The sequence below is a fragment of the Alligator mississippiensis genome, chromosome 1 (genome assembly GCF_030867095.1).
Source record: "Alligator mississippiensis isolate rAllMis1 chromosome 1, rAllMis1, whole genome shotgun sequence".
NCBI lineage: Eukaryota > Metazoa > Chordata > Crocodylia > Alligatoridae > Alligator > Alligator mississippiensis.
Window position 1 is genome coordinate 484,272,786 of NC_081824.1, and position 26,858 is coordinate 484,299,643.

Genomic DNA, 26,858 nt, shown 5'->3' on the forward strand with positions numbered 1-26,858 from the left:
AATGAAATGAAAGAAAAAATCAGAAAAAAAAATTGCAAGATTGCCGACCTCCAAGTGTTTGCCATTGTTAACTAGGGGAGTCTTCTCTAGAGAAAGTTACAATTTCATTTTAAATAATCACACACTTGAAGACCGAAAATCATTTTGCAAGAACTTTATTTTGAAAAACATGGAGTTAAAATACCATTTCCATTCTCCTGTGGGGATGATAAAGTTTCATATAACACAATGAACAAAAATATTTGGTACAAATATTCATAAAAGGGTAATGGAATCCACATTTACAGTTGTGAAATTTATCTACATTTATCTGTAATTAAAAGAAATCAAACATTAAAAAGGATCTCTTGGTCAAAGCATTCTGCCGCTGGAACATTTATTCATCGATTTACCTAACATTTAAGCGCAAAGTAAGTGTCAGAACATTCCAGCCCTTCCAAGAGCTGCCAAGATGCTAGGACTGCAGGGAAAGGGAACACGCTCGGCAATACAAAGTCTTCTCAGAAACAAAGCCCTTCAGACCAGGATGAGATGGCCAAGTGCCACAGGAAGATATTAAGAGAAAGGAACAGGTCCACCCCAAAGCAAGTAAAGGTGGTTTACCAAAGGAGCAAGGGAGAGAAAGGGATGCAAAGGGGAGAGTCTCACTGTGCAGCTGGGATGGTCTGAGGACCCAGCTCTGGGAACAGGTGTCTACTTGCAGCCTCTATGTTTGTTGCTACATGGCGCTAACGGCGAGTAGGAGCAGGAACTCTCAGACAGACACAATTGTCTTTTCTTCATTTTACTGCACAGTGTCTAACCCCCCGGGGGAGCCAGAGCAGACAACTCACCTGAGGGCAAGTACAAACTCCTCCCCAGAGGCAGCTCTGGAGCCTGAGCATCCTCAGTAAACCTGTCGCACCCCTGGGCTCTCAGGTGCTGTCAGTCGGTGTTCCTCTGAGGGATGGGGAGGTTCTCATGAAGATATTTCATGCTCCCATGCTCTGAGAAGTCAGACACAACATGATTGTCCCCTCTCAGCAGCCACTTTGTAGTTAATAGTCCCTCGATCCCCACCGGTCCACGGGCATGGATACGAGAAGTACTGATTCCAACCTCGGCCCCTGCAGCAGCGGGAGATAGGAGCACAAGATGAAGCTGGGTTTTGTGCACAGTTGGCTCTTTGCTGGAAGGAATTTCTCTTATTGCTTCAGTGCTACACAGTTCTTGCATCTTTTCCAAGACGAAGAACAGCCAATAGTGCATCCTTTCCATCCCATTTCCCCCAAGCAGAACTCAGCTTACATTTTTTTTTAAAAAGGGAGGCAAAGTAACGTCTCTCTGTCTACAACCTGTTTTTCCGGAGTGAAACAGCCCTTATGGAGCCAGCTGGAAGCTTTTTTCAGAAATTGAAGTGACATCCTTACAAAGCAGAATCAAGATTCAGTTTGTGTTCTGAAAGTTTCACGCTCTGTAAAAAGCTCTGCCAGGATATACAGCAGGGATGCTCAGAGCAGGAAGCAGCTGCCGTAACTGAGCAATATCCTACAGACATCCACAGAGCTTGTGACCAAGGCCATCCTGTGCATTGCTGCTCCAAGCAACAGTGCTTCCCTCACACTGAAGGCTCGCACTGGGAGCCTTCTGCAACTCCCACAAGGCTTTGTGAGAGGAGAGAAATGGAACTGCTCCTGGAATTTCTCAGGATACCACACCCCCACATACACAGCCCCTTTCGATTCTGGGACTGTAGTGGTCAGCAGCCCAGCCTGCGAATGCAGGTGAAAAGGTGTTGCACTATGCCAGACTGCATGCGTACACATGTGTGTGAGGTATTCATTCATCTCCAGGTCTAATGATCCTCACGGAAGAGACCACTGAATCCCCTCTGGAATTGAAGTGAAGACCATATGTTATCTAAGCATGGTCATTTTAGGGTCTTCTCCTGCTATGCACATGCACTAAACTAAACTTAACACCACACAGCCTCAAGGCTAGGGCCTTTAGAGGTTACTCAGTTCCACAACAGAACATCTTTTCTCCCTTCCTAACTGACTCGCCTTCCTAATTAATCCAGGTGGTACAGTGTACTTTCTGCTCCTGTCAAACTTAACTACACCCACCAGATTTTTATCTGCTAATCCTTTCAGCTGAAAGATCCAAATGTCTACTTCTGCTACAGTATCTTCTCTAAAATCCTCCCAGGAAGCTCTAGGCAGAGAAGGTACAGCCTCATCTTCCAGGATTCAGGCAGGTATCTGCTAGGTGTACAAATCCCAAATTCAAATCTGCAACCCAAGCAGAGCAAAAGAACTGCTCCTGCTCCCTTACCAAGCCCAAAGCGGTATCCATCGGAGAATCGGGTGCTGGCATTCCAGAACACGCAGGCACTGTCCACGTGCTGCAGGAAGTACTCTGCCGTTTTCTCTGAGGGAAACAAACTGATGTGAGCGTTCAGAGATCTTCAGTTATGTGCGCAGTGCAAGAACCTGCACAAACCAAGTTGTGCAGCACAGCATTAGGCAGATTCGTCATGACCAAACCAATACTGACAGCCCTTTCACCACAGCACACAGATGTCAACTCTACAGGTCTGCAGCCATGACAGTAAGAACGATCAAGAGAGGTTCTGTCCTAAGTAGCTTCTGGGCCTGGTAGCCTTACATGCCATGAAAGTGCACATCAACCACCAGTGCCTGAAGTTTGACAGCACGAGCTGATGCACTTTACTGTGCAGGGCACTGACCATTCTCTGTGACGATCACATCTGTGTGAGAGCTTCCATATTTGTGGATATGTTCAATGGCTTCCTGGACACTGTCCACCACCTCGATGCAGCATTCCAGGTCTCCGTATTCTGTACGGAGAGACTTCACTTCTGAAGGACTGAAAGTCAAGTAAGATGCAAACCTAGGGCCAGCATGAATCTTCACCTGCGAGGACAAAATATGCATCAACTCACCTGTCCAAATACCTTCCACACAGAACAGCTGCCCCCAAGTTAAATATTCCCTAGAAACAAAAAGCTGGCTGCAGCACAGATTTCTTGCCTTATGTAGACCCTATAGACAGTTTCAGGTCATAAAATGTAAAAGCCATTTCTGGGAATTTTATGGCTCAGGGAATTAGCAACAGGGTACTGAACCTGGGTCATGGCTGCCAACCAGCTGAACATGAACTGCCAGCACAATATGGCAGCTAGAAGATGTAACGTATTCCTTTAACGATGCATCAAGCAAGAGTAGAGAGGTGAGAGTACACCCAGTACAGCAGTGATGAAACCATTCTGGGAACACATGTCCAGTTCTGGTACCTTCACTTTAAAAGGAATGTTAAGAATTAGAGAGACTTCAGAGGAGAGCTATAAAGAATGAATCAGAAATACAGAGAAGATCCCTTACAACAGAGACTCAAATGCAATTTAGTTAGTTTAACCAAAGTGAAGATTATGAAGAGATTTCAGTTCACGGCCTGGCTGCATGAACAAGCCCCTGCAAGATCAGCTTGGATAAGTGAACACAGAGCATCAGCTACACCACCGTAACTGCTAGTGTTCCTGGTCTTGCCCTGCAAAGAAAACATAGTACTTGTGTCAAGCAAAACAAGGCAAGCTACTCTGAGTCTGTCGTGAAGCACTAATGCTGCTGGGAGCCTGCAGAACCAGAGCTGGGTGTCTGTCTAATATTTATTCAACTGCCACTTGTTTGATACACAAATACTGAATGAAACTTCACATCCTTTGTGACAGACCGACACTACACTAGCTTAACAGCCCCTTCCCGCTTGCAGAAGGGAAGCCCAAGTCTGTGGAGAACTGCCAGTGGGGCTCACTGGGGAGCTTTCTGGGTCACATGGTTTCCCTTGGACACATCCCCCCAGCTCCCCTGTCACCAACACATGTGGTCCCATCTTTCCCTCTGACCCTGTGTTTTCTGCACAAATACCCACAGCCTGCGTGTCCTAGTGACATAGCACCAGCTGTGTCAAGTACCTGTTAATTAGCATTCAAGGTCTGAGCTGGGGGCTTAATCCTACAGCTCTCTGGAGCCCAGAGAAATTCAGCACACAACTACAAAGACTCCTGCACAGATCCTGCTGGAACTGCAATGTCTGCAAGATGCCGAGAAAGTCGTTCGAGAGCTTCGCTCTGTAGATCCTGCATAGACACGAGGAAAGCAGAACAGGCAGAACCAAGGACAGGTTGACAAGCATGGGTGTGGGGTAAGTCTGGGGGGAGGAAACAGTGCGAAACAGGGGGCAAAAACAAAGAAGGGACTTGAGTGTGGTTAAGATAAAGACGAGTGACAAACCTCAAGCACAAGAGGGGCCGATCTGGTGGACTAGCACCAGGACATGAAGAGTCGGGACCAAAAGCTTCTGCTTCCAGACACAGCAGAGAAAGGGAATACAAGCAGCACCAGAGAAGGACCGCGATGCACATCACAGCTCAGCAACACCAGGTTCATCTCTAGGCAGAACCTGAGGGTTGGGGGAGCAGGGCCCCAGAAGCCCATTTCTGTATACCATAGCGCTACTGCAAATGCCTCTAATGTCCCAACCAGACTCCTAAAGGCTAGCAATTGTCCATAGCAAAACAGGCGGTGCTCACTGACCTGCTCCACTCTCAGCATGTCGATGATCTGATCAACCAGTGGGGTTCGCAGCTGGTCCCGGTGAATCAAGAGCGTCTCCAGAGCATTGCAAGCAGCAGGATAGTCACACTTTGAGTCTCTGACTACGGTGCAAGAATGGACAATGGTTACAAGCTGCTCCTTGCACACTCTTTCAAGCCTTCCTAATGAGCAAGCCTGAGTATCATGTACTTATGAACCTATGTCTTAAAACAATACAGACATCTCAGCTGAACTCAAACACAAGAAGCCTCTCCCACCTTACCTATCCTTGTGACCTTCTCAACACTGGCATCTGCGTCCACATATACATGGCAGATCCCTTCACTGTGCCCCATCCCTGGGATCCCTTTAGCTGCTTTCTGGATGTCCCTAACAAGCTGAGATGACCCGCGTGGAATGATCAGATCTATCAGTTTGTCCAAGCGGCAGAGGTCCTCTACTTCCTCTCTGGTATTCACCTGTAATAAATAAGCAGCAGGTTTCTGAGGACTAAAGGAAGCTCACAGGATCTCTGCCTTGAAGCATTCACAAATGGGCTTCACTTACAGCACATGCACACATCTGCCAAATTCCAGACTGGCCTCCAGTACTCACCAGCTGCACTGCATCTTTGACCCCATGGATAGAAAGTGCTTCCTGTGTCAGGTGGTGAAGGATCTGATTGCTATGTGATGCCTCCCTTCCGCCTTTCAGCAATAAACCATTTCCACTGGCAATGGCCAAAGCAGACACCTGCCAAAGGGAGAGAAGGCATGAGCACTACAGAACATCAGCATAATGCAGACACCACCGAGCAAGTACCAGATTCCCCCTGCAGCCATGCTGACCCTGTTGGAGTCATACCGTCTTCCAGGCCACTCTGCCCAGGGAGCTATTTGGACAGACATAGGATGCACACAGCTCCAAAGCTAAATACACTTCATGGACAAGTCTCCAATGTCAAGGTGGTGCTGGCAAAGGGGCTAGCTGTGGATGGATGTCCCACTGCAAGGGGACACCAATGTATCACCAATGATACATTGGTTCCCCTCTGCACCAATCAGTCCTTCCAGCTGCCCGAAATCACTGAAGCTCTCCACGAAAGGAGAAGTCCTGCTTCTACTACAGTGCCTAAACTGCAAGGGTCTTTGTATACACCACAAAATTGGCCTTTAAAGCAGCTTAAATGCCCTTTTGCATCGCTTTAATGGCATTGCTGTTTGCACGCTCAGCAGTGTATTCCACTGTAAATGACTTTGTAATGTAGCAAGGTAAAACACCTTTGTGGTGTTTTAGTTTGCTACCTAACAAAGTGCAACAGTGCATGGGACGCTGAAACCCGACCCGTGCACCGTCCCCACCACCTTCTCCCACCACCAGCACACCCAACTGCCCTCCTGCCACCTTGCTGCTCTGCCCCAGGGCCAAGCCAGCCATTCCCAGGTGGCCGCACCCACAGAGGGAAGCACCGGGCCCCGCACTGCTCAGGGGCTTTGTGACCCAGCAGCAGCTGGTGCAGGCAGGCAGGAGGCCAGAACCTCAGTTTAGAGGAGTCCCAGCAAGGGAACCTTTCAGGAAACATTCAGGCACACGGCTGACCACCCCCTGCATCAAGAGAATCCTCCCCGGCTCCTCCCCTGGTAACAACAGGCAGCTGCAGCAGTTCCACGTGCTCTTGCTACGTACCTGTGGGAGGCAGTCTGGGCGGGACTCGAAGATCACCAGCAGGACACCAATGGGCACTGTCACCTGCTCCAATTCCAAGTCCTTTGCTATTCGCGTCCGACGAATGACACGGCCCACACTGTCCTGCGAGGATGCTGCAATCTGGCGCAGACCAATGGCCAAGCTGTTCAGCTTGGACGTAGACAGACTCAGTCTCTTCATCAAAGGAAGCGCCAGTCTCCCTGGAAGAGGGGAAAGCGATTTAGCCATTCTGAACAAGCACCACATTTGTTGGAGACTGGACTTATGCATTTGGAGGAACCACTAAGTGTGAGCTTTAAAGGACAACAGTGGCTGGTCCTTGGTTCCTTGTAGACGTATCTACCATAGAGGCAGCTAGCTGTTGTTCAAATGTTGCAAAGATGCTCTTGCTAGGGATGCATGTAGGGTCTACCCTGGAAAAACTGAGGGGTCACTGCAGGAGGAGGAGGACAGATATCAAGAAAGTGACACCCGACTCACTGAAGGGCAATGCAGCAACTGTGGCACAAGAGCCAAATACAGAGCTAGGTGTCTAACAGTGACTAGTATAAGGTAGGGAAGCTCAAGAAAAACAGCCATGGGTGAGACGGGCAATAGGAGTACACCCCTACCTTGGCCGTGCTTGTTATTGGTGGGTCATTTCCTGGGGGTGAGATTATTTTGGCTCTATCAGTTTAGCAGCGAGTGTGCTCAGCACAGCTGCATGCATAGCTCACGCTCTGAAGGTGAAGTTTAAAGCAAGACACTTTTACTGACATCTCAGACATGACAGGAGAGCTCAATGTTTCTGCCCTTTTTAAAGAATTCCTGATGCTGCTAAAACAATAAACTCGTAGAAAGGCTTTGCTGTGAATGGATACATCCAGGCACAAACCCACTGCTTGCCCCAACCTACACTTTGCACACCTCTGTGCATCCTTCATGAAGGATGCAGGAGTATAATGTAGAAACGATTCATGATGTGAGCACAAGTCACCTGTCCCACATTCAGTCCATCTCAGACTTCTCAGAATAATAACCTGATGCTGATTAAAGGCATTGCACCAGTTGCTTAAAGTAGACTGAGCCTAGTTAGTACACGGATGTTGCTCTTTTTGGAGAGCGTTGCGTCACAGCTGGCTTGGCCACAAGAGATGGAATTCACCTCCATGGGGCACGGCATCCTGTGTTGGCCACCACTGCTAAGGAACATGAGGTGTTCGCCATGTCATGGCATCGCTCTCATGGGGACTTGGAGCACTGTCAGTTTTTGTACGTCACTGTTCAGCACATTACCTGGCTGTGGTGTCCAATGCAGAGAAAGTGTTTCCTACAACTTTCAGAGCTACAGCTGCCTGCACTCAGGGCTTTCAAGGTCTTGGATTTGCTCCTCAGTGGCAGCCAAGAGGAAGGTCATCCCACAGAGCTCATTCCCAAATTCCTCAAGCCCCGAAGCAGAGAACATTCCCATCTCCCTGCTCTCTTGTGCAGACCCAGATGCACTATGTCAATGTAGCTGGCACATGTTACCTTTGTTCTCAGCTTCTTCCATGTCTTTCTTGTTTGCCAACAGAATTTCTTCTCTCTGGTCTGTCAGTAAGTCAGCAAGATGATAGATAATATCAGCTCTCTAACAGGAATAAAAAAGGGAATTCCTCTTATCAGGGTAAACTTGAAGTAGCTCATAGTACTCTGGCTTCTGGTCCCTTCCAGCTCGGAACGGCACATCTTTGGACCTCACAGTTTCCTCCCTGGTTTGGCCCCCAGTTCCCCTCAGAGAGCTGACGGCTCTCAGCTTTCTCTTTGCTAGAAGCGGGACTGTATCACTTACTCTGCCAACTCCATTTCTGGCCTTTGCATCTCTGCCTTTCAGGTCTCTGCCTTCTTTCCCAACCCCAAGAACCTCTCCCTTTAAGACACTCCTATTTGCAGCTATAGCAGCCTTGTTCTTCATGGTGGCTCCCCTTGATCCAACCCAACTGTAATGCTATGGTGCGCTCACTGGAGAACTGCACACAGGGGCACCCTACGGACATTGTGAGAATTCTCTTAGCGGGAGCAGCTGGGGCAGCCCGCTCCTAGGTGCGTCTGAGGCATTGCCTACCGACTGTGAGAGTTTGTATTAAAATAGAGCAGTTATTTAGATGATGAAATACATATAAAACACAAGGATTCAAACATGCGTAACTTCCTAACCACAGCTCTGTAGCCCATCCACCATGCCATGCCCCTTCCCCTCTCCTAATACATTACTAAGTGATGAGCTTGACAGAAAAGCAAGAACACAAGCCCTTTCGAGCAGGGACTCATCTTAACTGTTTCCCAGAAAACATATTGCACATTTGTGGATTCTAGTAAGATCTGAGGTCATGTAGCCCTGTTACCTGTTCAGGTTGTAATGCTGCCAGGGTCCTGCCACCAGCTCGAGCCATTTCAGCCTGCTGTTCTACAGTAGGGCCTATGAAAACAAGAGTGTGCACACTGGATATAATTTTAACTCCAAGTTAGAGCATATACAAAAACTAAAACTCCTCATCACAGTGACCATCCACCAGGCAAGAAAAGATACACTGGCTAAAACCTCTCACCCTTTCTCTCAACACATGGAAGGGTACACATGCGGTTTCATGTGCACATCCAAGAAGCTGCAACTATACCCATGCAGAAAGTGACATCAAAATCATGCCTAATTATATTCATGTTTAGTGACCTGAGGAAGAATGTCTTGCATTCAAAAGAAAGCTTGTCTATCTCATTTCCCAGCTACATAGTTGGTCCATTAAAAGATGTCACCCTAAGGAATCCTTGCCTCTTAAATATATTCAGGTAAGCTTGGGGACTTGCAAGCAACAGAAAGAGACAGAAAAATATTCCTAGGTAAAGACAGTATCAGAGTGGTAAAAATCTTGTAAACAGACAAAAACCATAAACAAAAACGTTAAGAGCCGGGAGCATATCCACCTTTCCTGATGTGTTCCTCCTCTGACCATCTCCCTGCTGTCTTGTGCAGAGCCAGATACACTATGTCAGTGTAGCTGACCCATGAGGATACCTTTGTTCTCAGCTTCTTCCTCGTCTCCTCTAACCCCACAACCCAATATCTCAGGCTCTTCACAATCCTTTGGCCCTCCCCAAATGATCTCTGTCATTCCAAGTACCTGCAGAGGACTTCTATACTCCCTCCTGTCACTTTTTGGCCTAGGTCTTCATCCACAGTAGTGCAATCTGTTAGCAGTGGTTAGAGTAAGGAGATAGCCTGGACTCCTAAGATCATTCCCAGCACTAGGAGAGGAGTAGGACCAAGTGTATTTGGGAAAGAAGTCAGACAAACTAGCATTTGTACCTAAAATGTTTGTCTAACATCTCTTCCTACTACTGAGTTGTTCCATTAAGAAATTGCCAAAACAAATCTAGCTTCTCTCATATTCCTTAAGCCATCACAACTACAAAGACCACTATTAAAATAGGCAAGGCACAACTTTCAGAGCTCAAAAAAGGAATTCTCAGTTAATACAGTATATCTCTTTGGGGCACTGCTGGGATTGGTTCTCAGTCCACTCTCGTTCAATTATTTTTTAAATCAGCGTCTAGAAATAATACATTCATGTCCAAGGAATGACTCTCTCTCAGACACATGGGATAGCAAAAAAGAAGGATAAGTCAATACTAAAGAGATCTGATCACCTAAAAGGCAACATATCTTTTTCAAAGACATAGGAACAGAGAACATAGATTGTATCTATAGGAAAAAAGGATTGTAGTCTGAAAAGCAGTGGCTCTGAAAAAGGCTCAGGTGTTGCTGCAGAAGGCAAACTGAACATTCACTCCCAAGCTCAAGGTTTTGGGATAGCCAGCTAACACAATGCTTTGATGTACTATGAGGAGACCACCAAGTAGGATTAGAAAGAGATCTTGGTCTTACCAATGCCGTGCCAAGGTAACTTTCCAACCCCGTATGGAAGTTCTGGTGTCTCCATCTTATACGGATAAGAGAAAATGGCAGAAGGTCCAGAGAACAGCTACAGAAATGATTTACACTCTACAAAAGTGTGCCTTAAGATGAGAAGTTTAAGGAGTTCAGTTTTTTTAACTCACTAAAGAAAGGTTGAAAGACAATTTAATTATAGCCCATCAGTGGTCGTACAAGGAGCATGCAAGGGACTCTATCAGATCATAGGACCATGGGAAAGTAGGGCTGGAAGGAAACTCACAAGGTCATCTGCTCAGGGTAGGATCATCGCTGACTAAACCATCCCAGGCAAGTGTCTGTCCAAAGTACTCTTGAAAACTTCCATGGATAGAGAGTCTACGACTTCTCTAGGCAGCCTATTCCAACTCTTGACCACCTCACAGTCAGAAATTTCCTCTGCTGTAGCTTGAGGCCATTGCCCCTAGTCCTGTCCCCCATGGCCAAAGGGAAAAGCCTATCTCCATCCTCTCAGTAATTGCCCTTCAGGTATTTAAAGACTTATCAAATCCCCCTTCAATCTTCTCTTCTCCTGAGTTTCTTTCAGCCTCTCCTCATAAGTCTCATCTCCCAGGCCCCTGATCATTTTTGTTGCTCAGGATAGGACACACACCTCAGATGCCCTCCGGCCAAGGAAACCAGGGGTCTTGAACCCACAGCCTTAGCCCCAGGAGGCCAGCAGGCACACTGCCGCAGCACAGCTACAGACCCTACAGATGGATACACATCTTTTAAAAATGATCTGCTAGCCTCACAAAGTACATTTTTGTCAGTTTCTTACAGCTATAGATAAAGTTGTAACCCATCTTCATCCCCCTAGGAAGCCTTCCCCAAACCCCAATATCTACAAAGAATGCGAGAAGTGCCATGCCAGCATAGGTGACTGGTGGGGGGGCACGTGCCCCCTGTCCCCTGAGACTGGCCGCCACCGCTGGCTTCTGTGGGCAGTCCTGCTCGCCCCCACCCCACCGCTGCTGCCAGCTTCTGTGGGCAGTCGCTGCTCGCCACCCTGCCACCGACACTGTCACCCACTGTCATCCCCCCCAGTCTCAGGAGGCACCAGTCACCCACATATGCCAGGTCAGACCAACTGTCCATCTAGCCCAGTCGTCTGTTTCTGACAGAGGCAGGAGACAGACAGCATATGTTACAAGGTAGATCTAGAGTGATCCATCCCTTGCCATGCTCTCCCTGGCATCTGCCACCATTGGTTTAGAGATGCCAGAAACCTTCAGCCCTTCACTCAGTCCTCATCTCCAAACTGCCCCGCATACCAGCTTACCTGCAGGTTTCACTTCTGAAAAAAAGGTGCCAACTTTTTTCCCTTCCACAATGTCCGTGATGACGTGGCCAGAGATCTTTGGGTGCGTCCCATTTGCAATGACCACAGAAGTGCCCCCTTGGAGGGCCCACAGAGCGGCCTTTACCTAGAAGGAAGAAAGCAAACACTGGGGGAAAAAAATCTTCATGCCAAGCAAGCATCTTCTTTCAGAGATTATCCCTGCTTCATTGTAGTATTTTAGATTGTAAATCCTTCATGACAGGAACCATCTCCTCACACACCTTTGGGAGCATACAAACACAGTGTAGGAGCTACCACAGGCTAACCCAGGTTGAAAATAGATCATTTATTCCTGCTAAATTTTGTGGGCTGGAATCTAGCCAAGGCCCAGAATAAGAAAGAAATGCCTGACAGCATGCTGACAGAGGCTTTTTGAAGATACAAATCATAATAGTAACTTTTCCTGCACCGCTATTTCGTTGACACACAACAGCAAGCATTGTGCTGAGCGGAAGAGACCGTTTTCCTTCACAAGAGCTCTGCTGGTTTGTCCCCATCGTGTCATGCTCATCCAGGTGTCTGGAGTCCCTTTTTTAACTTTTGGCTTCCACCACTTTTCCTGCCAGCAGAAGGGTCACTGGTGTCTGTTCTCAGCACCGCTGGACATGCCTTTAAGGCATCGCTGCCCAACCAAAAACCAGCAGGTGATTTAATGATGGGCAGCACATCTGTCAAAAGTTCAGCCACATCCTTCCTCCACAATTCTTGGATTTTATCCTCTCATCTTTGGTAATTTGGAACTGTCAATTCTGAAACAGCACATACCGAGGTGATGGCGGTGACAAGGAAGAAGGATGAAGAGCTGACTCTCGAGACTGTCTGCTGCTGTCTGTCCTGTGCCCAGCATAATGACAGCCTGTTCTTGTTTGGTTCCTAGGCACCATCATAGACAATAAACCTGATTTCTATGTCCTTACCTTCCTAAATTACCCCCCTGAAGTCCAGTGACACCAGTGATTTTCTGAGGGTCTCCAGCTTCAGATCTTGAAGGATTGGGTACTGTTTCTATCTCTTTGGTAATGGCTCTTCAAAGTGATTTTAGTTCTTTGATTTCCCTCCCCAATTTACCTCATGTGCTGTACTCCTTTACACCAGTCTCACTGGGGCTGGATCGCTGTCTTGCCTTTCAGTTTCCTTTTGCATGCAAGAATGCGTGTTCTGACATGGCCATACCACATACAGTTTGTTAATCTGAGGCCTTCTATTTTTTTCATTTTTGGGTTCACACCCTTTCCACATGTTTCCTCAGTGTCTATTACTAAGTGCCCTATGCTAGGTGCTATTCAAACATGGAAAAACTGTAAGCTGCTTGGGAAAAGGACTCAACATGTTGAACAGGCAGATGGGTAACAAAAGGAAATGATGAGACAATATTGCTGATCTGGGATAGCAGCCTTAGCCCGCTGCCCGCCCAACTGCTTCTGAGTTCTTGTACACTTCATGTCAAAGGAGAGTTTGAAAGAGGGATGAAAAGGAGGGACCTTTGCAGATATGAACAGGGAACTCTTTGCAGATGGGCGGGGCAGCGTGGGAGTCTCCCGTCTGCAGTTTAGTGGCCAAGCACAAATTCTGATGTCTACGATGTTTAATGCAATTAAATTATGGGTCAACGTTTACTTGAAGCAGCTCATGTGTGATCCTTAATTTTTAAGACAGAATCACCTTTTCCCAGACTCCAAAGCAATCATTTCAACTGGAGAAGTGACTTCTTGACAAAAACTTCCCTATCCTGAGATACCATTGTTTATAAATTATTACCCTGACATGAATCCATTCGCCATCACTTTTTTCCTAAATGGGCTGCAGGCAAGACAATACGAGTATATTTGTAAGTATGTCTGTTCTTATTGCTGTGCATATAAGGAGGAAGCTTTCTCAGACCCTGTTCAATCCTTCAGATACAGTTCCACTTCCTTAGCTCTATAGCTGTCCTCCAGTGCAGATGCACAGGACCCCCCTGGACTGGGAGACTGAGTTTTCCATATGCTCATTACATTACGTTCCCCTTCTACTGCAGGACTCTCATTCCCCCCACCCCCCAACCCACCTTTAAAAAGTCTCTCACTACTATAGAGGGGTTTATGGATTTTTCGCCACATATACTGACATGTAGGGTGCTCATCTGGCATCCCATAATTTTCTCAGGACATTTCCCTGATCTCAGTTCACTTCATTTCAGCAATAATCCATCCCCACCTTGCCCATTCCTAGGATCTTCGCACTTACTTTTTTTTTCTAGTACTGACAATCCCAGCTGGTGCTTTGGTCAATTTGAGTGCTCCTATGCAATGGACAGTTTTCCACCAGCTCTTCATGCCAGAAGACAGCCACACTTTGCATACAGTGGAATTTATTTTGTTTTAGCTCTCCTATCCCCACAAAGTTACATTTGGGACTTCATTAAATGTAAAACTCCTTTCTCTATACCTCTTCCCATTTGTGCATTTAGATTCTGAAGTTCTCCTGGTCTTATTGAACCTGTATATGCAACTGGAACTATTTAAATAAAGCTACTGAAGAGGCACTGAACTTGAGCCTTCCAGCAGTTGGAAATACTGTAGCTTTTAAGACCTCCTTAGGAACTGGCTCATCCCCATCATGGAGATGCCCCTCCTCACTACATCCATACCAAAGGACACAATGGGTAGGTATGTCTATACGTTCATTAATGAGCTTAGATACTGAGCATTTAGTTTAGTACTTACCTAATGAAGTACTAACTAAATGAGCAGTAACTAGTTACTGCGCAGTAGCACTGGTGCATGTTTTTTGTGGTGCTTACTGCACAAGAGCTTAATAACACTGCACAATAGCGCATTAGCACAGTTTTTGACCAACACACTACTGCGCAGTAAGCTTCTCTTGCAGACACGTCCAATGTTCTGTTTTGCATGGGATTTAAAAACAAATCTCTGCAGGAAAAGGAACACTGGAGATGGAGAAAGTTCCCAAAAAACAATGAAAAGGTCATGTGCACGGTAGCAAAATTAACCTCTCTGTAATGCAACAAATGCGCAGATAAAGGACTAAAATACCCCAGAGTTCCTCTTTCAGAAGCCAGAAATGCATCTATATACAGGAAGGAGACAGAGAGAATGGGTTAAACTCAATGCAATGTGCACGTTTGTTCGAAAACAGACTTAGAGCAAGGCTCAAAGGTAAAGTGCATCTCAGACCATTTCAGAACATTGCTTTTCCCATATGAAAAGCAAGCAACATAGGCTCTAGAGTTTTCTCCTCCCTTGGCTTCCATGCCTCCCATTCCTACCCGGGATTTGGTTCCAAAGGTCACAGACTGCTGGTCTCCCGGGTAAAATATGTCAATAAGCTTTGCATCATCTGACCCCGGGGGGCTGTCAAAGAGTCCTAAAATTTAAATCTATTTGTTAGCTCTGTATATCTTTGGACTCCGTCGTTCAGGGGAACAGAACTGGGAGGGTTAGGGAGCTCTTCTCCATTACAAAGGTATGGGCACTGACTATTTACCACTGCAAGAGGACACCTGTGCAGGTCTCAACAAACCCAGCTCAGGACAAGGTTGTGAGCCTGAACCAGGAGGTGCTTGTCCCCAAAAATGAAGAACTTCAAAGTTAAGCTTAAAAGAAAGAGAACTAAACGCATAAAAAAGAGAAAGACAACATATCTGAAATGATAGCAGGAAGCCTGAGAAGCAGTGATGTTGGCAGATGCAATGGAGCAAGAGATGACAGAAAATGGGATATGAGCTTGCAGTGTGACAGGCCTGCAACAGAGCAGTATGAAGCTGCACATGGAAAGACATTAGCAAAGTCAGGGAGGGGACAGGCACCACTGCCATGGCCTCCAACAACGCAGCAGAGCACCATGTTTCACAGAGGTCTACAGGTGGGAGATAGTTCCAAGAAGAGCAATGAAAGGTCAAGTAATGCCAACCGCTCCAGGGGACACAAGAGCAGAATACACAAACGAGTCTGCTTGAAAAAGAAATGACATTTTAAGTTGACTGACTTCTAGTTTTCTGCCCCTTTAAGCATCTCTTACTGCCATCTCACCAGAAATGCCATAGAAACACCCACTAGAGAATCATTAAAGCAGCACACGCAGGGATATGCACTCTGCATGTATGCATGCAGCCTGTGCTGCAGGACCTTCTCCTTATTCCCTGCTCAGTAGGCAAGTGGAGGATGATGGATGAAGCACAGATCCAGTAAATTCCTGGTTTGTGGTTAGATAAGTTTTGCCTAAATCCACTGAAGTCAATGGAATGACCCTGGTGCAAGTCTGCAGTGACAGAACACATCTGTGCATGCAGAAGCTAACCAGCATGAAGCAAAGGTGAGGGCTGTGCAGGGGGCACTTGTTCAAGGAGGGAGTGCATAATTAGGGCTGGGGTTCTTTCTTGAAATAATCAGTTCGCTAATAGCACCTCCAGCCTCTTTATCTTTCCTCTTCACTTCTCATAAGTGTAAAACTTGATATTGGCCCTTTGCTTAATTTTAGCAAGCACCAACCAGTCGGCACATGTAAAACTAAATTCTTCAGGAGGGAAAGGCATCATGATCTGCTATGGATTTTAGGGTTTTTTTCTGAAAAGACAGTAGAAGGATCAGCAATATGGAGTGGGCTATGGGATACGAGCTACAGCACTCGAGCTGCAAAGCATCTAGAGATGGCAATTCACTCTCCCTTTCTGTAAGGGCCACCAACTGTTGTAACTGGTAGGCTGTTCTTTGTGGGAAGAATATTTTCCTCTTTTGGAAAGTGAACAGCAGGAACCTCTAGTTATTTGACTGAGTGAAGACTGGCTATAAGGAAGCCCAACAGTTAACATGTGGCTTTGGGGCTCTGTGAGACCCTGACACAAACACACGTTTGTCGTTTGAAGGTTACTCTCACCACACTCTAGCCAGCAGGTTAACTGACAACGCCAAAGAAACATGGAAAAGTCCAGGCACAAACCTTTGTTCACTATTCATTGCTTTTGTTTACAGGGCAAGCAAGGACCCCAGCCAGACAGCAACCCAGAAAATCAGACCCAGGGGGCAGAAGCTCAGAGGTTCCACCTGCTGGGGGCTGGGGCAAAGCCCTTGCCAGGTCAGGCTTCATGTTCAGCTGTATTCTCTGCCCAACAGTACTAGTGCTAAATACATACGTATTTTGCACGAGCTGTTTTCTATCACTGATTTTACTACCAATTGCTGTTTGCAGAAGGACTTGCCAAAGGTAAATGCAACTAGTAAACAGGGTGGCACAGCCTGGAGAGCAAAGGGATGATGCGGTTCCACTCAAACACGGGTGCAGGATTGTCAGTAGAAGGAAGCATCCACTGAAAGACTCAGAGAGAATACTGCCACAGCTCATGCCTGAACTGTAACACATTTCATCATCCAAAAGTGAACAGGTTGCAAGTCAGTGCCTAATGGGTCACTGTTTACAACAGAACATGTCACTCAGCCAAAAAACAGTAATTCTGATCAAGGAACTGGAAAATAGAAAGGCACAAGTTCTGAGCATCTGGGAAGGGGTCAAGGATCTCTAAAACTGGCAATGTCTGCAAGCCCCAGGAAGGGTAATGCTTTCTGGAAGAGCAGACTTGTCCAGCCACTCCCCAAATTAAAGTAGATTAGCCTCCGAGTTTCACCAGGGATCCTAAGCATGCATACATCATCAGCCAACAGGCACCCATATCAAATCCACACTTCTAATGAAGCTGGGTAGATAAAAGTGACCAATCACACCTTGGTTATGGAAGAGGCTCTCTGCAAATGTATCATGCCCTCCCTCTCCTGTGCTCTCCTGACCAGGTGATAGGACAGTAGCTATTGGTCAATGTGTCTCAGCACATCAGAGTTTGGGCCCAGGGCTGTGCAATGCTATGCTTGGCACATATACACACCATTGTCACTGTGGTAAAACCTTGCACTGAGCCAAGCTTCAGGAGCCCCAGGATGGAGTTAAAATACGAACAATTATAGAATCACAGAATCGTAGAACACGAGGGCTGGAAAGGACCTCAGGAGGTCATCTAGTCCAACTGCCTGCTCAAAGCAGGACCATCCCCAAGCATCTTATCCTAGCCAAGGCTTTGTCTAGCCAGGTCTTAAAAACCTCCAAGGACAGTAACCACAGTCTCTTTGGGTAGCCTGTTCCAGTGCTGTACTACCCTCCTCATGAGAAAGTTCTTCCTAATATGTAACCTAAACTTCCCTTGCTGCAACTGGAGACCATTGCTCCTTGTTCGGTCATCTGCCCCCACTGAGACCGGTCCAGATCCATCCCCTTTGGAACCACATTGCAGGTAGTTCAAGGCTGCTATTAAACCCCGCCATAATCTTCTCTTCTGCAGACTAAATAAGCTTAGTTACCTCAGCCTCTCCTCACATGTCATGTGCCCCAGCCCCCCAACCGTCTTGTTGCCTTCCGCTGGACTCTCTCCAATGCAGAAGGACAGCTCATATGCTAATGGAGCTACAGCAGGATCCGGTTGGACCCTCAGCCCACTTTTACACTAGTGGCCCAGGCTGTATTTTTTAACCTCAAGTTGGCAGTCAGACATACAGAAGTAATTTCCAACCCATCTAAAATAATTTAACCAATATTACAGAGAAATCCCAAAACTCTAGAGGGCAAACAGCCCTTTCTTGTCTTACTACGTCGTTTCTGAATTTCAATTGCACTGTCCCTGAGATCCAAAGGGGATGACACAGCACTTTGCAAAACATTGTACTTTATCCAGTGCTAGGCTCCACTCATTGGAGAGCTCCACCTAGTCCTAGCCTTGAAGAGTTTACTCTCACAGAGAGCATATACAGACAACAATAAGGATACAATATACAGGCAAAAGTGAAGGAGATTAACATCAGCATGCATCTTGCAGGTTATGACCTCTGTAGGGATTTTAAGGGAAAAAACTACTTGTGTAGTCAAAGTTGAAGGACTACGTACCTTCCACGTCCGAGAGAACAATTAGGAGATCGGTCTTCATTTCTACCGCCAGTCGTGCTGCCAAACTATCATTATCCTTCACGCTAAAGACCTGGAATGCATTGAGAGGTCAGCAATGCTACCTGGGTGAAGCTAGCAAGCAGAGCCATAGCCATGCCCAACAAAGACAAGCCACATCAGTGCTACCATGCACCTTTGAGAAGCTTTCTCCATGCAGCGCCAAGTTTTCTGGATGCCATCCTTGTTGGTAGGTAACTGAACACACTACTGGCATGCAGCAAGTAACAGCCAAACCACGTCATGCCCATATCTCCGTCCCATCCTTTCTCCCTCACTGAGCCCTGCCAGAAGCCAGCCATGGCAGACCGTGTCCCCTGCTCTGCTGCCCCCATTGTTCTGGTGTGCTCTACGTGTCTCTGTTCAGCCCCAGCATTGCCATGCTTTTCTTTAGTTCTTACATTGCAGCTTTCCCTGCGGAGGTTAGTGAGCCAAGCCTTCATGCTCCAAGCAGGGCCACAGACCGGATCTGCCCCCTGCAATACTTTACCCACATTTACCCCCTGCAGATCACTGTTTGGCTCTGGAGGTGGAACAACAGCGTCACTGGTGTTAATGTTGGGGACAATGTTCATTCGCAGCAGCTCGTGCAATGTCCCATTCAGGTTCCGGCGTTTCTGCTCATCATGGAAATCCAGCTTGGTGACTAAGATCTGAAAGGAGGAAAGACTTCCAGCAGGAGCTTTGTGCATGGCCTTTCTGGCAGATTTTTGCCTTACACCCTTCTTTTCTCACCAGGCATTGAAAACTGGCTGATGAGGACTGGGAGGCACCATGCAATGCTGCAGAAGTCTCTGACCAGAAGAACATCTGGGAGTTCTGCTTGCACAACTAGCCAAGTGTTTTTAAATAGAAGAAATTTAATTTTTCTGCATATGAGGACAGAAGACCCATGTGCACACCAGCCAGGACAGAATCCAGCCTATTTCTGCATGGCTGCATTTACTCTGCAGTGCAGGATACTTATTTCATGAGTGAATTTAGCACATCCTACTTCACAGAACATGCAGAAGTCACCTGACTGACATGGTGCTTTAAAGATCTCAACTACCACAGGGATGTGGTTGATACAAGAACCTAGAGGTGTTTACACAGGCTTGTGCTGTACTTGAGCGTAACCCTTGCAGACTATCCAAGATAAACAGACAAAGCCCACATTCCTATAGTAGTCCAAGCAGTAGTGTACCACTATCTGTTACAGATGTCCATGGCCAGGTACAGGAAACCCCCGCTTAACGCTGTTTCGCATAGCACTAAGTCACTATAATGCTCATTTTAAATTGATACCTGATTCCACTTAGCGCTCAGCGAGTTTTGTTATAATGCTTATGGTCGCCATCTTGGGTCATTAAAAACACTTGCGGTCGCTGTTTTGGGTTGTTAAAACTTTCGGTTTTGCTTCACATTAGTTTTGCTTAACGCTCAGTTTTTCAGGAACCAGTGAAGAGTGCTAAGCAGGGGTTGCCTGTATATGCAGTGGAGAGGTTTCAGTGAACAGACAGTCCATATTAGACTGTCTAAATGTTCAGTCCATTTTAGAGGGACTCTCCACATGGGTACTCTCCACATTTAGCATGGCAGTCCCAGTTCTGTTTGTGATCCTTAGGTCCTTGCCCTAATCTCATCTCAGCAGTTAGAAAAAAAATCTAGACACAATGCTATTTCACCCTACTTATAGTAGAGAAGTTGATCTAAGTTACCTTTAGCTGAACAAGCTCTTGTGCCAGCTGTCACTCCCACTGCATTACAACCCTGCACAAGTGGGACTGCAGCAGAGGTCTGGGATGAGAGTAAGTGCAACACAGATACTCTAAGAAGTCAGAGCAATAAAACAGCCTGGAAGGATTGTCAAGATGCATCATGGGATAAGTGCACCTACTCACCTGAGCTGCACAGATGCTGTACTGCGTGAACATGGCCTCATACAAAGCCATCAGTCCACTCTGCCCAGCAGCTGCACAAGCTCGTGCCTCCAGGACCGGGATAGCCTGCAAAGACCAGAGAAGGCCCATCAGTTGGCACACAGGTGGGGACACGAGCAACCTCTGCCTCACATCCCTCCAGAGGCCAGGTGCCTGCCTTCACCATGTACCATGTCCTTCAGCTGGTTCTGCCCAGAGTGCAAGGCCTGTCGCACGCTCTGGGAGAGCAGGATCTCATGGCGCAGTCGCTGCTTGCCAAAAGCCACGGCTCCACTGGTGACAATCATCATCTCTCGGCCCTGGTTCTGAAGCATCGACACCTGCAGGCAGGGAGAAAAGAGGGAGATCAGGCCCAGAACAGGGCAGCTGCCGGCTTGCCAAGATGTCCCTCCCCCACTTCCACCGTACACAGTTTGAGTGTACCACAAGCTCAATGATTTCTGAAGCCCAAAACCACCTGCTTGCCCAGAGAACAGGCGCAAAGTTATCCACATGTCATAGGTCGTGATGCCCTGACCAACATTCACTAGGACTCTAATCCATGGTAATTTTCAATATCCAAAGGGGCACAGAAGATCATCTCTTCCCATTTTAGCAAAGTCCAAAACCTTTCCCCCCTTCCTGATGGTTCCTCCCTCCTCTGCACTGGGCAGAAACTCCCTTGGGGTTTCTGCTTTATCCCCTAGGCTTCCCTTACACATATTAAGGCACAGGCTGTCCCTGCTGCCCCTTCCTCTCTAGTACAGTTTTCAGTTGTGCCCTGTTACAAGAGCAGCAGAAGTTTGTGTGGAAGTTTTGAGGTGTAATTTACAGCTGGAAGGGGAAGCCGACTAACCAGCTTGAGAAGCACAAGTCATTCTTAGTCACTAAGTTACCTGCTCAACAATGGATGCCAGCCGCCCAAGAGCCAATCCACACTCATCTCCACGGGTGACCACAGCACTGCCCAGCTTCACCACGATCCGCTTAGCGTGCTTCAGTTCACTGCGGTGAGCAAACGACTTGCCGTGCGTCCGGCTGAGTGGCACAGTGATGAATGGGATGTTGCTCCAGCAGCGGACAGAGCCATTCTTCAGCACCCAGTTGTGGGCAGGGAGAGCTGTGGTTTCAAAACAACATGGAAGACTAGAGAAAAGCCTGTACTTCCCAGCCACAGAACCCACAATGTGGAGAACCTAGGTATGGACCCCTCCCCTCTCTCACCACCCCTTACATACCAAAAACTTCCCCTTCCCCAAATCTAAGGGGTCCATAGCACACACTCAGGGCTTACCACCCAGCCACTTCAATGCACTCATCCTCCAAATAACTGCTTGAGCGTAAGTCATTCCCAAGCAACATGTTGGCAAGTGAATCTGAGGTACAGATGAGGAGGCTTGTTGAAAAGCTACTGAGCTGAGTGCCTCTTACATAACTTAGATGGCTTTGGAAACTGCTTTAGCTATAGTGCTTGGTGATGCATGCAACTTGACTCAATAGAAATCAGAAACTGCAGCCAGCTGGGTCAGCCGTTAGATAAGGCTAAGGCAGAAGAGAAGCAGGGAATGGGAGCATTTTTCTCTCTAAAACAGCACTACCCCACTGGGTCAGCACAGTGTTAAGGGGCACTGCAAATACATCAGAGCTAAATGGTGCTGCAACAACAATCCTCACTAGCTGTCGTGTCTGTAAATATCCAGTGGTCCCTTTGCAACAGTCAGGAAATTAAGTCTGAAGTTCTAGCCAAATTTTAACTGGCTGAAGAGAGGAAATGTCATGGTATCCCTACAGTTTCTGTATTGTAGAACAGTTAGCTGGAGTTTCTAACTGTCTGAATGAAAACAGCGATAGCTGCAGCACCTGGCTGAATTATCACTGGACTGAGGAAGGAAAGCTGCACTGATCTCTTTGGCTGCGATTCATTCCACTGTCCTTCACAGCTGAATGAAGGGAAAACAGTGCATTAACTGCAGTGTGGAGTTAACTGAGGCCCCTGCCAGACATTATATTTAAGGCACAATTAATCAATTAATCACATCATAAAGTGCAACTCAGCCACATGTTCATGCAAGTAATGGTGCAGCAAAAAACAAAACCAACCACAAAACTATTACACACACACACACACACACACACACACACACACACACACACACACACACAAAATGTACAATAATTTTGTGGCATTTCAATTGCACCCCAAAATGAATCTGTGGCCAGGTGGACCGCACTATCAGCTGATGGGCAGCAGTATCAGAACCACAACAGAGCTCAAACAGACTGACTGTTGGGGCCTTTGTGGGTGCAGATGGAGCCTGCTGTCCCCCAACCGTTGCACTGAGAAGCAGGGCATGCCTGGGGTGTGCCCCCTGATCCCCAAAACCACACATCCTGCCACACATGTGGTACAGCAGGAGGCATGATTATTGAGATCACAGATCAGATCCAATCATACCATTAACTAAACATCTGTGAGCACCCCAACTGGCACTGCTAGAAACAAGCCCTAGAATGCTCTCTGAGATACATACAAGGGCGGGCAATAGCTGCGATGGACCATGGTGAGAAGAGAAGGGACCGTCCAGGGGCGTGGAAGCAGGGGCTCAGAGCAGCTCGACACAGCATCATGAGACACCCACGAGAACTACTGATGCCTACAAAATAAAGCAAGGGAGAGACAGAGAGATTCATTAGTCTTGGTGACCCTGCCTCCCTATCCCTAATAGGGAACCGTGTTCAGTCCTGCACACCAACGTATCCCAACTTGCATGCTGTCCTCTGCAGTACACAACATGTTCACAAGTGGGGGAGTGGTTCAGACGCAGACTGGCTGGACGATACGCACTCAACTCAAGAAGTGAATGAGCAGCACAAGGAAGGGCCAGGGGGGAGGGAACAGGGAGGCAGGAGTGGACTGGGAGCCCTTCCTTTGGATGGAGCAGAGCTGAACAACACTAAGAGAAGAGCTGTGACATGCTGACAAGCTCCTTGTGGCCTAGGACTCAGAACTCCTACTGCGGGTGGGGGCTTCTCAGTTCACATCCTCTGCAGCCTCCCACACCTGGGTCAAGGGCTCTGGGCTTGTGCATTTCTGCCCTACCCCCCAGCCCCCAAATGTTGACCAGCTACATCCCAAGACAGCTCTGCTGAAGGCTGGAACTACCCCAAGGGTATGCGTAGGATCAGAAGAGAGCGTCATAATAACTTTAGGCCAGCTTTTCCCACTTGGGGAGTCAGGGTCCTAAGGGGCCCAGGAAAGTAATCAGGCACTGAAAATACTGCTAGTTTTCACTCCTCTGCTCCCTGCTCACCCCTTCCCGGTCACGGGTTCTGTCACCTTCTCAACACACGCGAGTTGTGCATATTTTGTTACCACTGACATATTTATTCTTTTACGGTACAGTCAGCCTGACCAATCCAGTCTGACCTCCGGCCCAAACAAGCCAACAATCTCAGATGGCACCTTCTGCATCGAGCCCCCAGCATCACCTGTCAGTCTGGTGCAAAGTAAACTGCTCCAAACAGTCTAGGGCAGGGTGGCCACCATGCAGCACAGGTGCCACAAGTGGCATGTGCAGCCTGTGCATGGCACACGGCAAATCAGGGAGGGAGCAGGAAACCGAGCAGATCAGGCAGGGAGCACACAGCAAAGTAGCAGGTTGGGCAGAAGGGGATTCAAGTGACAGTCAGAGAGGGCACAGGGCTCATCTGGGACTTGCTGGCCAGAAAGGTTGGCCCCCACTGATCTAGTGAAAAGCACCTTCACGCTGCCCAGGTACTACAGTGAACGGCATACACTTTCCCGAGAGGAAACACGCCCTCTCCTGGTTCACACATGAGTGCTAGCCAATAGGAGACTGTCCTTGGTGAACAGCAGTGAGACACCCCAGGTCCTGACATACAGGCCGGTGTCAGAGGCAGAGCAGTGGTACCCCTTCCTGAGACACTGTCCTGGGGTGGTGAATGGAGGCATGGAAAGGCATGTCTTCAAGGCTAGTGTCCCAGTCTGTTCTCCAGCCCCAAACCTGAGTTTCAGCTGTACAAGAGGGTCAGTGCAGAATGGCACTGGCAGAGGAAGGTTATTCCGATTCCCTGAGCTACACCAGAAAAAAAGCATCTGCACCTGAGAGAGCATGACTGACAGACAGACAGAGGGAGAAAGGTTCAGCCACGTGGGAAGGGACCCAGGACAGCTGCTCCAGCCAGCACCCAGGCAGGCACTCTTAGGGTACATAAGGGGAAAGGGAAGGAGAAGCTGCCCTCGTGTCTGAGCATATGTCAGACAAAGCCTGATTACCTCTGGTATTTGCAGTCCTCAGCAATATCTCAATGCACTTTCCATTCTGCACGGGCACCACGCCTGGCCCAACACAGTCATGTCAGGACTGAGGCTGCACGGGCATGCATCACTGCTGCGGACTGCGTAGAGACTCCTGGAGTCCTGACACTGGCAAAACGAACGCCAGCAGCTCCGCTGTAATCAGAAGCATTCTTCCCACTGGTCCCTACCTGCTCTTGCAGATACTGTCCCACTCGGAGTGGAAAGCAAGGGGCAGCACTGTTGCCCTTTATTTTGCAGATGGGGAATGGAGGCACTGAGAGAAGCAAGCATCTTCAAGGCCAGGCATGGAGTCTGGGGAAACAGAGAAGAAGACCTGGGAGTGCCAAGTCTTAAGCCAGCACCGTAATCACAGGATCACCAATCTCCTACACAAAGAACTTCACTGTACTACTCTCCAGCAGCAAAGCAAACCCAATGTCTCTGGAAACCTAGTTTTTCCTGACGTGGAAACTGCACCTTCATGTGGCAGTAGTTGCATTGCACTGAGTTTCCTTGTCTACATTCACAAAATGAAAATAGCACCTACAAACAAGCAAACCTGCATTTATCGCAAACGTCCCAATTGTTTCAGGTGCAGCAAGTAACCTTAAGGGCCACATGCCACCAAAAAAATTAATCCTTTCCTTAAGTGGTTCTCAACCTTTTTAGATGCGAGACACCCTTCCACAAACTTGAGGTACACCTCAGAAAATGCCAGCTTTTAGTTTTCACTCATTATTTGACTGCAGAAAAATAACAGCAAGTCTTCTGCTGAAAAGAACTCAGGAAGACAACAACAGGCCACAATGTTTTTAACACTCTGAATTCCTGGTTGGAATCTCTGGGTTTATCTTCTGAATCATGTTTGAACACCAAACAGCACAGGTGACACCTCGGGGAACACATGGGGACGCGTGCCCCCCCCCCCCCCCAATTTCTGGGGGGTCTGTGGAGCATCCACAAAAGGTGGCTGTGCTGCTGCTGCTCCAGATACTCCTGTGGCCAGACCAGCAGCAGCAGGCGGCAGCCCAATATCAGCAGGCACAGCCTGCTGCAGCTCCCCCCGCGGCCAGAGGCCACCTGAGCACCAGGAACAGAGCGTGGCCAGGTAGCGGCGCCTCATCCCATCTCTGCCGCTGCCTCAGGTGGGATCTGAAGGTGCTGCAAGACAGCAAGATCCATTCCCCAGTTTTAGGGGTTTGGGACTAAAAAAAAAAGGTTGACAGCCAAATTGTGCCCCCCCCCCCCCCCCTTCACTATCAATAGTTACACTGCTAACATTGTGTGGCACCTTGTGACACTTGAAAGGGTCTCAAGGCATCCCAACATGCCACACTCCCTTGCCTGAGAATCACTGCCTTGACAGCCTGCTCTACACCAAGACAAATGAGAAAAGTCAGCTATTAAAGCTAGCTGTATAAACAAAGTTATCACCACCCAAAAACAGGTCTCAGAAGAAAGCTTGATCTGACCTGCAGCTAGTCAATAAAAGTTTGCCCAGGTTTCCTAATGGTTTAAATTGGCCAGAAATGGACAGTGCAGAATAGGAAGCATGCCCCAAACAGACATGTTTCTTTTCCATTAGAGAATTTGGATGGTGAGGTTCTGCAATGCGCTTTCAATTCAAGCATCTCATAGACAAGACTATTCTGCTGCAAGTTAAGCATTATTTCTGTTTATAAATGGGAAAACTGGCAGGAGCGGTTTAAGCAATATGCCTACAATCAAATAGCCAACTGCAGTAGATTTAGGATCAGGCCCCAATCCCTGGTCAATGGTCTTCTATGACCTGCGTGGGACAAGCTTTGACACGGGGGCAAACACCAGTGCCCTCCCTGGCATAGTCAAGCAGTTGAGCTCGCTATCCAGAACGCAGGGCAAAAGCAAGCAGCAACATAGCAAGAGCATCACGTGCAGGTGCCACTCACTGTGTGCCGTGCAGAGGCTTCTGTACCTGACACTTCCGGCTGAAAGCCTGATGAGAAAGATTTCAGACAGAAGCAGCAGCTGCTGTGAAACCAGGAGTTGACACAGACCGAATTTCTGCCAGCTCGGCCGAGGCGTG

General features: G+C 47.7%; 1 protein-coding gene across 1 annotated transcript; it reads right to left on the reverse strand.

Annotated features, from left to right (window-relative positions):
- Positions 1 to 139: 139 nt before the first annotated feature.
- LOC132249277 (delta-1-pyrroline-5-carboxylate synthase-like) lies at positions 140 to 26,858 on the reverse strand. The gene is made up of 18 exons (XM_059723909.1): positions 26,722 to 26,858; positions 23,004 to 23,126; positions 21,369 to 21,592; positions 20,664 to 20,813; positions 20,455 to 20,559; positions 19,066 to 19,224; positions 18,515 to 18,605; positions 14,808 to 14,956; positions 11,531 to 11,675; positions 8,666 to 8,739; positions 7,812 to 7,911; positions 6,282 to 6,502; positions 5,211 to 5,348; positions 4,879 to 5,074; positions 4,596 to 4,717; positions 2,729 to 2,915; positions 2,314 to 2,409; positions 140 to 1,106 (listed from the first exon to the last, which is right to left on the reverse strand). The coding sequence occupies exons 2-18, from the start codon at positions 23,098 to 23,100 to the stop codon at positions 925 to 927; spliced, it is 2,436 nt and encodes an 811-aa protein (XP_059579892.1). The 5' UTR covers positions 23,101 to 23,126; positions 26,722 to 26,858; the 3' UTR covers positions 140 to 924.